Consider the following 16,113-nt stretch of genomic DNA (forward strand, 5'->3'; position numbering starts at 1 on the left):
ATGTTGCTCATTGGTCCAGTTGTGAGGATTTTTGTTTTCTTTATGTTGAGGTGTAATCCATACTGAAGGCTGTGGTCTTTGATCTTCATTAGTAAGTGCTTTAAGTCCTCTTCACTTTTAGCGAGTAAGGTTGTGTCATCTGCATAAGGCAGGTTGTTAATGAGTCTTTCTCCAGTCCTGAGGATTCTCATATATGTGTGTATGTGTGTATTTTTATTTGTATATATATACACGTATACATGTATGTATACAGAAACCCTGGTGGTGTAGTGGTTAAGAGCTATAGCTGTTAACCAAAAGTTTACCAGTTCAAATCCACCAGGAGCTCCTTGGAAACTTTATGGGGCCGTTCTGCTCTGTCCTGTAGGGTCACTATGAGCCGAATTGACTCGACAGCAGTGGGTTTTGTTATACATATATACATATCCCTAAGTTATGTGTCAACACACAGACATGTACATATATAAGCTTGTGACTATAAAGTAGTAATTTTTATCTCTAAAGACCTCTTGTTAGGTATGGGGGTAAAGGTTGGAGGCAGCTTTTACAGACTCGACTGGGATCTTTTTAAACCATATCTACCCCTGTTGTTGTTAGGTACTATCGAGTCAGTTCTGACTTATAGCAACCCTTCGTACAAAAGAACGAAATACTTCTTGGTCCTGTGCCATCCTCACAATTGTTATGTTTGAGCCCGTTGTTGCAGCCACCATGTCAGTCCCTCTTATTGAGGGTCTTCCTCTCTTTCCCTGACCTTCTACTTTACCAAACATGATGTACTTCTCCAGGGATTGGTCCCTCCTGATAAACATGTCCGAAGTATGTAAGATGAAGCCTCACCATCCTCGCTTCTGAGATGCATTCTGGCTGTACTTCTTCGGAAACAGATTTATTTGTTCTTTTTGCAGTCCGTGGTATAGTCAGTATTCTTTGTCAACACACAATTCAAAGGCATCACTTCTCCTTTAGTCTTCCTTATTCATTGTCCAGCTTTCTCATACATAGGAGGCAATTGAAAATACCATGGCTTGATTCAGGCACACATTAGTATTCAAAGTGACATCTTTGCTTTTTAACACTTTAAAGAGGCCTTTCACAGCAGATTTGCCCATTGCAACATGTCCTTTGATTTCTTGACTGCCGCTTCCATGGGTGTTGATTGTGGATCCAAGTAAAATGAAATCCTAAACAACTTCAGTCTTTCGCCTTTTAGAATGACATTGCTCATTGGTTCAGTTGTGAGGGTTTTTGGAAACCCTGGTCGCATAGTGGTTAAGTGCTATGGCTGCTAACCAAGAGGTCGGTCGGCAGTTCAAATCCACCAGGTGCTCCTTGGAAACTCTATGGGGCAGTTCTACTCATAGGGTCGCTATGAGTCGGAATCGACTCGACGGCAGTGGGGGTTTGGTAAGGGTTTTTGTTTCCTTTATGTTGAGGAGCAATCCATAGTGAACCTGATCAGTATTATATTTATGTATGAATAAATTCAGCAAACAATTATTAAGCATTGACTAAGAAATATAATTGACATAAATGGCTGCGTTAATTTATTTGATGAAAACATTCTTTAAATGTTAGTTTTTTATAAAAAGATGATTTTGTAAACTTGAAATATTTTAAAACGTAATTTAAAAATAAAAGACTTTCTAAAACTTCTGGCTTTTTAAATAAAGAAAATTTCTTAAAATATTGAACTATGATACCTAGGAATATTTGCTTACGTTTCATTTTAGGAAGTAGGAGACAATAAAGGTGAATTATTTGAGAGGTTATATTAACTAAAGTTTTTTTTTCTTTTTAAAGAATAAAATGTCACTTAGAAAGTTTCTACCTCGTCGAAGACTAGAATTGCAGTACCCGAGTCTATTATATGGCTTCTTGTTTAGTTCCATTTACTTTAAATTTAAAACCAGGTAAACACAGTAACACTGTTCAGTTATAGGCTAAAATACCTCAATTAAAGGAAATGATATATTTTGTAGCTACTGCCTTAAGTCAGATTTTCAAAAATGTTTCATCCTCATTTATATTTCTAAAATGTAAATTAAAATTCTGAAAACAAACTGAGCAGCCTGTTGTACCACTTTATGATTCCCTAAAGTAATACAACATAATATGGATATAAAATGTAGAGTACTCTTACCAATCCAAAATAATTTTTTTTTAAATTTGAAATCTCTTACTTTTTCCACTATGGCAGTTGTTAACAGATTCCCTCCTTAGTAATGCACAGTGTTGGATCATGAAACAGTGTAAACAAACAGATTATTGTTTAAAACGAATAATGTCCACTGTGTTCAAAGAACCGTGAAATTTTGTTTTGAATTGTTTTTATTATGTAATTTTAGTTATAGAATACAATACGGAGTGTGTTTTAATCTGATGGGTTACAAAGATATTTATTTTACTTATAATAGTAAGAGGTTGTAATATTCTTTCGATATATTTTTATAAATTTGTGTATCTTTACACACTAATTTGGTAGGTTGAGTTTTTTTAGTTGACAGAACAGTTCCTTATAAGATTAAAATTCGTTGAGGACAAATGTGTTTATTGTCCTACACTTATATATTAAAAAAAAAACTAAACCCACCGCTGTTGAGTCTATTCTGACTCATAGCGGCCCTATAGTTATACATACATACACACAAATTTGATGTTTAAATAATATTTTGTGTTTATTTTCAAGGGGGAGTTGCTCGTAGTGTCATATTTGGAAAGAGCAATACCTGGAGATCAGATTGAGCTGGAAAAGTAGAAACTTGCTGATTCTCCATGAATATTCCATGCCAAAGGATGGCATATGCTGAAGTTAGAGGATTGGAGGGTCTTTATTAGGCTCCTGACTAGAAGGTTGAGGTGCTTGGATAAACTGTGGATAACAGTTTTGCAGGCAGCCCAGGGAGTCAAGAGAAGCTAAACAAATTGCTGTGGAGTATGCTTGCTTTGTGTGAAGCCTGGTGCAACTTACTATTTGCCAGGCACTGTGTCATCCCCATCGGAGTAAATGGCACCACCATTCTTTCAGTAATCCAAATAAAATCCTATGAGACATTGTTTATTCTTTTCCCTCATTAACATATGACATCTTAAATCCTCTTCCTCTATCCCCTTTCATTCTCATCCCCACTTAGTCTAAGTTACGATTATCTCACCAGGATTTCTGTAATGGCTTCCTAGTTCTACATTTACCTTCTTCCAATCCATTCTCCAAAGAGTAGCCAGAGAGATCTTTATAAGTAGAAACCAGATCATATCCCTCTCAAGTTATAGTACCTTCCATTGAATTTTAATTACATTTAAAATAAAATCTAACTTCCTTACAAAGTTCTAAACGGCTGTATGTGATTTGATCTCTGTCTGGTGTTTTTGACTTCATTTTGTATCACCCAGGTGGCTCTGCCACCTCCCTGAATACAGCCACACAGGCCATATTTTGTTTATCAAACATGCATACTCAATTTTGACTTTCTGTTCCTCCTGTTTTGCTTTGCAGACTCTTTTTCATCAATTAGGTCTGAGTTCAAATGAAGCTTCTTGGGAGAGACCTTCCTCTCTCCAAAGCTGCATCTTTAAATCTCCCAATCCTGTATTGCACTTTTTCATATCTGTTTTCTTTCCTTCATTACACTGGACTATCAGGTTAGAATTCATGCAGTTCTTCATTCAGTAAATATTTATTCAGCACCTACAGGCACTGTTCTAGGCACTTGGGATATATCAGTGAACAGAAAAGGCAAAAGAAAATCTCTGTTTTTATAAAACTCAAATAAGTAGTATGGGGAGACAAACAGTACATAATAAACAAAATATGTAACTAAATTATATAGTATGTTAGGAGGTGGCGAGTGCAATAGACAAAAATAGAAGTGTAATGGATGTTGGGAGAGCTAGATGAGGAAGTAGGAACAGGATGCATTTTAAAATATGGTGCTTACGGTAGTCTCATTGAGTTGATTATTAAAATGTGTTTTTGTTTGTTTCTTTTACTTTTAGCTTCAGCACCAGTCAGCAAAATAAATAAGTACTGCAATTCTTCCAACTTTCATTCCACTTGGGGAAAAAAGAATATCATCATGTCAAACATTACAGTTGACCCAGATGTCAAACCTGGTGAATATGTCATCAAGAGCCTTTTTGCAGAATTTGCTGTTCAAGCTGAAAAGAAAATTGAAGTTGTAATGGCTGAACCCTTGGTGAGTAGAGCTGACCTTTAAATCTGAAGTATTTTTTTGACTTTTGTATTAACCATTATTGTATAAATTTCTCAAGGGAAATAATATACTTGAAAAAAAAACTAAGATTAATAGTAAGGTAGTTATCTAGAATGCTGTAAAAACTTTATAATCCACTTTGATGAGTAACTTCAGGTTACAGCAAGAATGGAAATGGACTTCGCCAATGGAATTGAGACAGACAAAACATAATGAAATAAAGGAAAATCTAGGATATTCTGCAAGTTGATGATATGACAGTAGCCAAATTTATAATAAACAAGTAAACCTTTTTATACTGGTAATTCGTGAGGCATGCTTAGAGAATGTGAGTAGTCCTATATGATTAGAACCTATGGTGAGGAAGGAGGAAGAGAGAAGACTGAACACAAATACTTGGATCAGATCGTGAAGGATTGGGAATGCTGTTATGATAGATAATACAGCAGTTGGACAATAAGAGGAAGAAGAGATCGAAGCAGAGATTATTTAGCTATTGTATAACGTTTAGGCTGGAATAAAAGGGGTCTTGACTTAGGAAGTAATGGTGGGAATTGTTGCAGAAGACAGTAAGAGAAATAGCAGAAGTAGAATCAATAGAACAAGTAAATAGGAGTAGAGATTTGAGTGAAAGTGAAGGGTTTTTGAAATGTTAGAAAAGGTAGTGTATTTATTTAGGTAAACAACATAGGAATATTACTGGTGTGGGAAAGGTGAACAAGCTAATTTTTCCTTTGTGTATGTTAAGCTCGAGATAACTGGTAGAATTGTTGGATTAGCAGTTTTAAATTCATTTTGGGAATTCAGAAGAGATGGTGACCAGAAATACAGATTTTGGGATCATAGGGTTAAAATTGAAGCCAAAAGAGCAGATGGTGCTATCAAGGGAAAGAGGGAATAGAATACAATTATTATTGTTAAATTATATATAGAGGCAGTGAACATTAAGAAAAGAGGTTATTGAATTTGGAAGTTAAATAGCCAGATCTTTAAGATAACAGTTGTAGCAGGATGATGTAACTTTAGAAAGTAATTTAAAAAACAGAAACAGAGTACAGATTTCTTTTGGGGTTTGAAGGGAATGGATATGTCATGTGTCAGGATCCCAATGTAGATTAGAAGAGGGACAATGACAATGAAGATGGAGGTGAAGGACATAAAGCTGAAACTTATTTATACCTTACATGACTGGATTAACCCAAAACCAATCCAAACCCATTGCCGTTGAGTCGATTCCGACTCATAGCGACCCTACAGCACAGAATAGAACTCCCCCATAGGGTTTCCAAGGAGCGGCTGGTGGATTCAAACTAGCCAACCTTTTGGTTAGCAGCCAAACGCTTAACCACTGTGTCAGCAGGGCTCCCACAACTGAATTAGGCTTTTGCTTTTACTGCCAATTTCAACTCAGAGTGTTTGTTACTTGGCTAAGGCCCAAAGTCGATGAACGTGGAAGACTGCAGAGTTGGACACAATCGTGCTGACTCCAGAACCCGCTCTGCTGTACTCCCCTAGTATAGAGCATAGAGGAACAGAAGAGGATAGGTGATGGCAGATGTTACCTAGGAAAAGACGGAAGTGGAAGAAGCTATTGTTAAATATTTTAAATTTTCTTAGTGAAATAGGACTTAACATTTGCTGATTGTGAAGGTGGGTGAGTAGGTACATTCATGCCTTTGAGTAAATTTCTTTCTCATCATGAACTAGAGGAAATTAGTCTGAGGAAAGCATCTATGAATAATGTATTCTGGCTCTTTGTTAGCCAAAACCTGTATTTCAAAACTATACAGATCACTATATTCAATTTAAAATCATTCTGTGTTTGTTTTCTTTTAACAAATTAATGATTTTCTTTTTAACCAGTGCTTATTTTTTTACAAAGCATGTATAATATAAAGTTCTGTTTTAGAAATAAGGATTGCAGACACCTGTAGAAATGAATGAATGATTATAAGATTTGATTATAAATGTGCTGTCTTAGTCTGGGCTCTCTAGAGGAGCAAAAACCACTGAAATGTATATATAAATATATAGGGAAAGATTTAATTGAAGGAAATGGCTCACACAACTGTCGGGGCTGGCAAATCCCAAATTCGTGGGTCAGATGGTAGGCTGGAGACCTCTGCTGACTCATGGAGTTGCAGGGGCTGGTGAATCCAAAATCTTCAGGTCAGGTGGTAGGCCAGAGACTGCTGCAGGCTTATGTCCCAAGAGCCAGAGGTCAGGTGACCATCTTGCTTCTGCTTCATCTTTGTAGCATCTTACCTCTTCTGTCTGAGCCACACTGGCCTTCTTTTGGTTTCTTAAGAAGCCTTGTGCTTCAGGATCTTTGCACAGGCTGTTCCTTCTGTTTGGTTTGTGTGTGTGTGTGTACGTGTACATATGCCTGTTTTGTGTAGTTTATTTCCATACATCCTTCAGAAAAAAGGTCAAACATGCACTTGATTTGGAAGACCTTCTTTCATCCCCTTGACTAGATAAGTTTTCCTTTTGTAGTCTCAGAGCATATATTTTTCCTTCACAACACTTCCTTCAGTTTGTGGTCATATATTGGTATACTATTTGTTAACGCCTGTCTCCTCCTGTAAGGGTTAAGCTCCATGAGCACGGGGATTCTGTTGTTTTGATCACCGTTATATCCAAAGGGTTGGCAGTTCAAATCCACCAGGCGCTCCCTGGAAACTCTATGGGGCAGTTCTACTCTGTCCTTTAGGGCCGCTATAAGTCGGAATCGACTAGACGGCACTGGGTTACTGGGTTTGGGTTATATCCATCCCCAATACTTAACAGAGTACCTGATTCTTAAAAATCTAGGGTTAAAATATTAACATCACGCATAGTAGAAATAAAGCAAGACAAAATGGGAAAAAAGCTCATACTTTTTGTAATGAAGCATAGAATTCACAATGCATAGGCTTAAAAAAAATAAAAAACCTTTTTTGTTGACGTTTAATATTACCAGACTTTATATATACACCAATGACATAATTCTAAAAATACAACACCAAACATTGAGAATTAAAATATATTAATATTAATAACGTTAGGAAAGTCATCAGATTTCTTTTAGCCTTTGGCAGATTAATTAGAAAATCAGCAAGTTAGAAAAAGATGAACTGAACAAATCTTAAGAAAGCAAAAGAGGACATCGATAAAAATAAAAGCATCAATAATGAAATAGAAAAACAGTAGAAGTACTGGTAAGTAAGTTCAAGATAAGTTCTTTAAAAAAGTTACTACAGGAGTTAAAGCACAAGCTGGCCTAATAGAAGAAGAACAAGCTCACATAACATCTCACTAGGAATGATGAATTCAGAGAGGTTTGCAATGAAAATTTTTTATAAGAAAATGCTTTTGTACAGACCTAATTTATGGACTATAACAGCAGAGATGCTGGAATCTTTGTGTCATTTTCCAGCTATATGGCCATGGACGGGTATCTTTGTGTCTCAGTTTTCTCATTTTGTGAATTAGAGATAATAGGATCTATTCCACAAGATTGTTAAACTGATTAAATAAAAATTATGTAACATGCTTAGCATTAAAAAAAATCATATAATTAAGTTAATTCTGTTATAATATGACATTTGTGGTCATAAAATTCACTGCACTGTGCAAAATGGTACCAAAGACAACAGAAACAGAAAACACAGGGCTCAGTGACACAAAAAAGATAAGCACCTAATAAAAAATGGTTGCACAGTTTTACACATGTTAGATATTTAAGAAATACACAAATACCTCGATAAATATGGCGCTTTACTTTGAAAAGGACCTGAAGACTTGAAGCTTCAGAAGGGTTGCAGCTTGTATGTTATTGTCAAGTGGTGGAAGGAGGGTTATCTGAAATCTGACAGAAAGTTGCAGCACCAGCTGTGGATGGGTGTGTCACTCATAGCACGTGATGACCTGAAGTCACTGGTAGGTGCTTGAGGGTGCTCCTGTGCACTCTGTGTATTCCTGCACAGCTCGGTTGAGCTGGATGCAGTTGTGTTTTGCGTTCACCTGTGCATGAGCAAATGTGTAGTTTGTGAAATCATATTATCCTCAAATTGTTCTCTAATGTTGGAAACAATTTGTGTTTTCAAAACGAGGGTAAAACTGACCCTATAGGATCTGTGTATAGGGCAAAGTAAGTACTCAGTTCATGACATGTTGAGTTGTTAATTTACATTCAGTACCTCAACTATCTTTTACCTCAACTATTGAAGTACTTTAATACTTCAAAGAACTGTAAGGAGTAAAGAGTTACTGTTTAAATGGTGTGTTGCCCATAGTTAGCACCTTATCAGTCATTGTTCGACTCAGGAAATTATAAAATAAGCATTGACTTGGCAGGAGGTACAAATCTAAATAATTTAATGACTAGGGGAAGTTTTGAGGAAGTAAACCGCCTTTCTAAAGCACTAACTGATTCCAGTTCCAGTCAGACTGGTCCAGTTCACTGGCTAGCTTTTTTTCATAGTTATTAGGAGTAGACAGGAGTCCCTGGGTGGTGCACATTGTTAACCAGCTCGACTGCTAACTGAAAGGTTGGAGCTTTGAGTCCACCCAGAGGCGCCTTGCAAGAAAGCCTTGGTGATCTAATTCTAGAAAATCAGCCGTTGAAAACTCTGTGTAGCACAGTTCTACACTGACATGCATGGGCTCTCCATGAGTCAGAACTGACTTAACAACAACCAATTTGGACTTTTTTGTTTGTTTTAGGGGTGGGTAACTGTTACAGTGCACAGGGAAAGGTAGAAGGCTTCCCTTTTTTTGTTGTTAAAATTGCACAGTGTTGATAGTAACATTTGGCAGTCACTCTCATTTTTCACATGATGAAACTGAAGCACAGAGATCTTAAGTAATCAGCTGTAGGTCATTAACCTAGTGGCGGTCAAGCCAGCTGTCCAACTGAGGCCACCGGGGCCCGTAGCCCATGCTCATAAGTGCTATAGTAGGCACTTTTCAGTGAATGCGTATTGAATGAATGAGTGAAATAGTGGATGAGCAAATGCTGATGGCTTTTGAACTTAAATCTGTACAGCAGAGGATCTATATTGAAGTTTAAATCTAAGAACTGATGATTTGTTACACAATTAGATAATACGACATGGCCAGTCTCGTTGGGGAGGGTGGTGGTGAGGTCCCTGGCTCTGCAGCTCCTGCTTAACTAGTGTGTGGCCCTGGGCAAGGGAGGGCCTTACTTTTCTTTTAAAACAACCTAATTACAAATGAAAATACAAATATAACCAACTTATACTTTTTTTCGTTGTAGGAGAAGCTGTTGTCCAGATCTCTTCAGAGGGGTGAAGATCTTCAGTTTGACCAGGTACGTCAATCTTAGGGAAATGTTTTTGACAGATATGTCAATTTGAAGGGAATATTTTTTCCTGAAAGGAAAATCTTGGTCCTAATAGCCTGGTCCAAATTTTAACAAGTTCCTTTATTTGGTTTAATGACCCTGTATATCCTTACACAGTAAATTCATTCTAGAACTGATTGTTTTGTTTTGTTTTTTTACAAGTAAATAGAAAGAGCTGTGAATTTTACTGATTTCAGCTCATTTAGCATTTGCAACTTCTTAATTTTCACTATTACTTTCTTCACTGGGCTCTTTGAAATTTTTCTCAGAAAGTTCCCAATTTCATACTTCAATCTTTCCTTGTGCACCAATTCTTACGAATTTTACAAAATAATATTTTACCTTTTAACCTTTTTTTCCAGTTGGGGCTTTCAGAACCTGTACGTAGAATACCAGTATATAAAATTTAGTGTGATATTTCTCAAATGTTAACTCTTTCCTCTTGCTGAGATTAAAATGTTTGACCATGTGTTACTTTATATTAATTATGTTAGACCAAAAATTATTTTATTATCATTAAATATTGATGATTTGCAAAAACCAGTAACCCAGAGTGACTTTCCCTTGTCATCTAGTATTCCTAGGCCATTTCTTCTCATAATTTTGTATCCAAGAAATAGAAAATAATGTTCATATGAATCTGAGTAGACAAAGAAGATTGGTTAGAGTCACCTGGTAGAGATTTTACAAAATAACCGTGTTCCTGGATCTCACTCCAGTTTTCCTGAATCAGAATCAACAACAGTGAGGCTCTAGCACTTGTATTTTACAACAGTTCCTTGGGTTATTCTGATACATACATTAGTAATTAGCTCCTGGTCTTAGAGAAAACCATAAATAGGAAGGTAAGTCCCCTGTTACAAAAATTATACTAGTTACCAGTTGCCACCAAGTCATGGCAACCCTGTGTGTGTCAGGGTAGAACTCTGCTCCATAAGGTTTTCAGTGGCTGATTCTTTGGCTTTCTTCTGAGGTACCTCTGAGTGGACTCAAACCTCCAACCTTTTCATTAGCAACCAAGTGTGTTAATGGTTTGTACTACCTAGGGACAAAAATTACAAGAGCACCTTATATAATGCTTTCTAAAACATACGCCACCACAACAGGTATTAAGATTATTCACATCATGAATTCACTCCACTAGTGAATGTGTAACCAAGGTTTAAAACCCACTTAAACAATGTTTTAAGGAAAATTTCCATTTTTGTTTTCTTACGTAAATGACTAATAAAAACTATGAATGATCATGCCTCATACCTTGATTTTTGTTTTCCATAGTAAAAAAGCTATGTGTGGTATAAACTGTTTCAGTATTTATTTACAGTAGCAGATGGTGGTGTTTCTCCTTCAGATATTAAAAAGGATTTCCTTTGAATGATTCTGTTCATTGTTAGTAAAGTGTAGACTGAAAAAACTTGGTTAAAATAAAATTAAGATCTTGTTTTTACTTTAGTTCTCTATGTTAGAAGCTAGTTACCTATCAAATTATGATAATTTATAAATAAGAGGATGATTAAAGGAGAATAGAGGTAGTAAGAAAGTAAGAAAAGAACAGACTACACAGTCAAATAAACCATTTCATTTTTTCCTGAATGCAGTACGTTTTGAAGTTATATGAAGAATATGAAACATCAGGAAAATTAAATGTTTTATGAGGCATTGATTTATCTCTAATAACTGACATTTTATGTAGGCACGGAGCTGAAAGAGGCCTTGAATATCCTTGCAGCCTATAGTTTTTCCGTTAAGGAAAACAAAGTGTGGCATGCTTGACCATATGCTGATTTTAAAATACTAATTTTATAAGCAGTAGGTAGAATCAGATACAGGAATTCTTGTGAAGAGGGAAATTTCTTTCTTGGAACCCAAAATATGAGGATTGATTTTAGGGACTGCTAAAACCCTGGCGCTCCTTAGAAACTCTGTGGGGCAGTTCTACTCTGTCCCATAGGGTCGCTATGAGTCGGAATCAACTCGACGGCAATGGGTAGTGGGTTGGGTTAAAAACCTGGTGGCATAGTGGTTAAGTGCTATAGCTGCTAACCAAAGGGTAGGCAGTTCGAATCTGCCAGGCACTCCTTGGAAACTCTATGGGGCAGCTCTACTCTGTCCTATAGGGTCACTATGAGTCGGAATCGACTCAACGGCACTGGGTTTGGTTTGGTTTTGTTTAATAGTGGTTGGTGTATCTCTTACCACCACTACAGACAAATTAGATTCATTCGTGAAATGAATCTATGATGTTCACCTGGAATTCAGATAGTCTCAGTGATGCCTCAGATAGAGTAACAATTTATTCACCCCACTACACTTATCTTTATGCTATCCATTTTTATATCCTAAGCTTTAAAAAGCTTGTTTGTGCCACGTTTCTTCTATGTTAATTTGTGGAAATCAGAAGTTATTATAATTCTGTCTTCTGTGTCATAGCAGTGCAGAGTAAATTGGAGCTTTCCCCACAGTTCTAACATAATATAGTCTTCTGTGTTTCTGCAGTTCTTTTGTCCATTATAGTGGCAACATTTTAGAATCTTTTGTTCACATGACAGTGGAGTAGCTGGCAGGGTCAGGAAGTAGACATGGTTTTTTCATGTTACACATAACAGTTCCCCCAGAGGTATCAGTGTGAGTAATCGGGATGTTATTGATGGACATGTTTGTACACATGTGAGTGGCATATGGAGGCAGGAAAAGGATTGAAAGCCACTTAAGCTAAACTGAATGGATTTGGGTAAAGCTTAATAAAAAATAGTGGATGAAATTTAGCTGATTTTACTTCATTACTTGCCGGAACCCCTGGCGCTTATTTTAAAGTGCTTTTATTGCATTTGAGTTGGTATGCTGATTCATTTCTAACAGATTTCTGATAGAGTTGTAAGTGTGATACGTTCAGTGTTGTATTTTATTTTCTGGTGAGGTTTAATTTTTGTGTGTTTTCAGGTGATAAGCTCTATGAGCTCAGTAGCAGAGCACTGTCTCCCTTCCTTACTTCGCACCTTGTTTGACTGGTACAGACGCCAGAATGGAACTGAAGATGAATCTTATGAGTATAGACCTCGATCTAGTACAAAATCTAAGGGGTAAATGGCTTATTTTCCACCATTCTACCTGGCATCTAGTCACTTCGAATGAAAGGGTGATAGAGTTATTAACTGAAGATTCTTGTTCTTTGGTTTCTATGCAAAAAAAAAAAAAAGAAATGGATTCTTTTTTTTATAAAGGTGGTCATGAGAGGGAAGGCTAGTTCATACTTAATCTGTAAACCAAGGGAAGGTACCGGTGACTAGCTGCAGCTCTAACCATGTTGATGGCTGGGACGAGTCATGCAGAAACTAATTTCAGGATTATCATTTCAGTAGTCCATTGAGGAACTTTATAGTCATTGAAGAACCTGAAGAAATAGTCAAAGAAAGTGACCTACTGATGAGAATTGTGAAGGGAAGCAATTGTTATCATACAGAAAGATTCTAACGCCCTTTATTATAATATCATGATACTCTTCTTGCTGCCCAGATCCTAGAACTTGTCTTCTCCTTCTTCAGATTTCCCAGGGAGATCATGGCATTACATAAAACTTCTATCTGTGCTCAGTTTATCGTTCCGTAAATTAGTATTGGGCTGCAGTAGATGCCACTTGTGATTTGTCAGCTTAGATTTGTGAGAAGCTTACCTGGTACTGTATTTTCATCTAGAAAAGCTAGTACTTTTGTTTTAGTTCTTAATAATACAAAAAGAACACTGATCATACAAGGAGCAATGATAGGCTTTCTAAATAAAGTTTAAAACCTTTTTCTTCCTCTTACTAATTCTTTCAGATTAGGTGTAATTTCTGACAGATATCATAGTGGACTGTGTATTTAAACACCCAGCGTATAAAAAGACAAAGAACATGAGAACATGTAATGCAGACATTGGATTATTACAATTTGTAGTAACAGTCATGGTAGCACACCACGCATATTAGGAACTCAGTAAATAATATGAACTACTAAACCAATAACTATTTTAAAATTCACAGTCTTAATACAATCCTAATTTTATGTTCTCATTTCAGGGATGAACAGCAACGTGAAAGAGATTATCTCCTTGAAAGGAGGGACTTAGCAGTAGATTTCATTTTTTGTTTAGTTTTAGTTGAAGTTCTAAAGCAGGTAAGCACTTTTATTTCTGTAAAGTCTGTATTTCTTGTATATTGCTTATTAAGTGTACATGTTTCAGTTACCTTATTTAGGATGTCTGAAATTCTGGGCCACATGAGTTAACTCCCTATAATTTAACTATACTTCTTTCAGATGCCTGAGGCTTTCATGACCTGCACCTATCACTCCTGTCCTTTTTGCCTTTGTATGCTATCCGTGATGGGAAATCTTGTCCGCAAAAAGGAGCTGAGTGGGAATTGTGTTAAATATTGGCTTTTGGCTGCAAATATATTCTGTCTCACAATTACCTGCTTCAATCCCTTTTTACTTCTACTTTCAAAGAATTTCTCTTCCTTAGCCCTCAAGCCTGCATTCCACCCTGTCATAATTGTATAGTCATGGTTGAGGAATGGGAGTGAGTTGACAAGGGTAAGATTGAATTGTCACGTGCAAATGGTTTTTAGGCAAGAGAAAATGTTCATTCATTTAGTGAATATCTGAATGACTTCTGTGCACTGGCATTGTTCTAGGCACTGTATTTATGAACTTATATCTGAATAGGATAGATAGGCAGTAAAAATATAAATAATATAATGTCAGGTGTCATGTGCTTTTGCTATTGAGAGTCAGCACAAGTATATATACATGTGCTTGTACTGATTTTGAAAGCTTTTTTTTTTCTTTTAAGTTTATAGTCTTTTAAAAAAGGTCCCTAGGTAGCACAAGTTGTTTGCGTTCAAGTGCTAACCTAAAGGTTGGTGGTTTGGACCCACCTAGCAGTACCATGGAAGAAAAGGCCTGGCAATCTGCTTCCATTAATATTACAGCCAGGAGAACCCTATGGAGAGTTCTACTCTACATGGAATCAACTTGGCAACTAACAGCAACAACAACAGCACAGTCTTTTAAAAGTTATATATCAATCAGGGATGATCCATTTAGTTCCAGTTATGCACATTTTATTACTTTGAAAAAAGTTAACCAAGCCCGTTACTGTCAAGTTGATTCCCATGTCCAGTGACCCTATAGGGCAGAGTAGAACTGTCCCATAGGGTTCCCAAGGCTGCCAATCTTTATGGAAGCAGATTGCCACATCTTTCTCCCATGGAGCGACTGGTGGGTTCGAACCACCAACCTTTTGGTTAGCAGCCACGCACTTAACCGCTGTGCCATCAGTGCTCCTTTGAAAAAATTTAGGAAACATTAAAAAAAAATAATTTTGCATATGACATGCCTTATCCGGTAAATTTTGCTTCTTATATAAAAGTGGAGTATGTAACAGGTAGCAAACATAAGAGTAGTCTTCTTTTTTAGTATCATCAGCATAAAAATATTTGAATTATGTAATCATTTATACTTTTCCTTCTATTTTTACTACGTATATAAAAAGACAGTTATTTGATGCTCTGAAATCTGCAAATAAAAATAACTTTAAATATAAAATAGTTAAGTGAGTTAACCAAAGGTAAAACCACTTTAAATAATTTTTGCCTTTCATAAAGATTTTTTTTAGAGATGTGGGAAAGAAATTTCCTCTGGGAGTTGTGCTAACAAGCCAAATTTGATCTCTGTGATCTCCCAGTTTAGCTGGGATCCTAAGACCCTCAGACTGGAGTAACTAGGGGTAGGAAGAGCTGAGGAGTAGATATGGCCATAGACGATGAATGGACTTTGACTATGGCTCATTGTGGTTAAGCCATACCATCTCTTGTGTTTGTACTTCTTTGCTCAGTTAATGGCCCAGGGTCTCTTTTTTCCAGCAGGAGAAATTACAGACTTCCTACACGGACTTCCAATGCCATCAGTGATCTGGTCCACTGTGTTTTTCCTGCATTGTTGCCTGCCACATTATTCCACTAGCAGTCAGTCTGTTTTCTCATCGAAAAGTTGCCCCTAATTGCACTGGCTTCAGAATTGCAACACACAGAACATAGAAAGGTTTTTATTTCCCTTCCTCCTCCTTCTTTTAAAACGATCTAGTAATTTATAAACTTAAGAACTCTTTTTCAGTGGAATCATTTTCCAAGGCCACTGCACAAAGTCCATTTAGACCTGTAGTTCGCATGGACTCAGTGTGAAAAGCAGAAATACAGTGCCTCTAGTGGCTACTTTTTAGTTTTTGGTTCTGTCACCATATTCTTCCAACTCAGAGTACTCTTTACACTTACCCTTCCCCCTATTTTGCCATTATTCTCATCCCTTGGTCTGTATATGTACACATTTGCCCATTGTCTTAGTCATCTAGAGCTGGTATAACAGAAATACCACAAGCGGATGGCTTTAACAAAGAGAAATTTATTTTCTCACAGTCTGGTAGGCTAGAAGTCTAAATTCAGGGCATCAGCTCCAGGGAAAGCCTTTCTCTATCAGCTCCGGAGGAAAGCCCTTGTCATCAATCTTCCCCTGGACTAGG

The 16,113-nt window shown here is 36.8% G+C and overlaps 1 protein-coding gene across 13 annotated transcripts in view; it reads left to right on the plus strand.

The window, feature by feature from the left end:
• The window catches only part of FRYL (FRY like transcription coactivator), a 344,107-nt gene that overhangs the window by 199,824 nt on the left and 128,170 nt on the right, over positions 1-16,113 (plus strand). For all 13 annotated transcript variants that reach the window (XR_007517673.1, XM_049886274.1, XM_049886269.1 and 10 more), the window contains 4 exons: positions 3,997-4,196; positions 9,475-9,528; positions 12,502-12,641; positions 13,616-13,712. Coding sequence is in view for 12 of the 13 variants with exons in the window: in XM_049886274.1 (XP_049742231.1) it covers positions 4,077-4,196; positions 9,475-9,528; positions 12,502-12,641; positions 13,616-13,712 (411 nt within the window). In the remaining variant the exon portion in view is untranslated. The remainder of the gene's footprint in view (positions 1-3,996; positions 4,197-9,474; positions 9,529-12,501; positions 12,642-13,615; positions 13,713-16,113) is intronic.

This window comes from Elephas maximus, chromosome 5 (genome assembly GCF_024166365.1).
Source record: "Elephas maximus indicus isolate mEleMax1 chromosome 5, mEleMax1 primary haplotype, whole genome shotgun sequence".
Taxonomy (NCBI): domain Eukaryota; kingdom Metazoa; phylum Chordata; class Mammalia; order Proboscidea; family Elephantidae; genus Elephas; species Elephas maximus.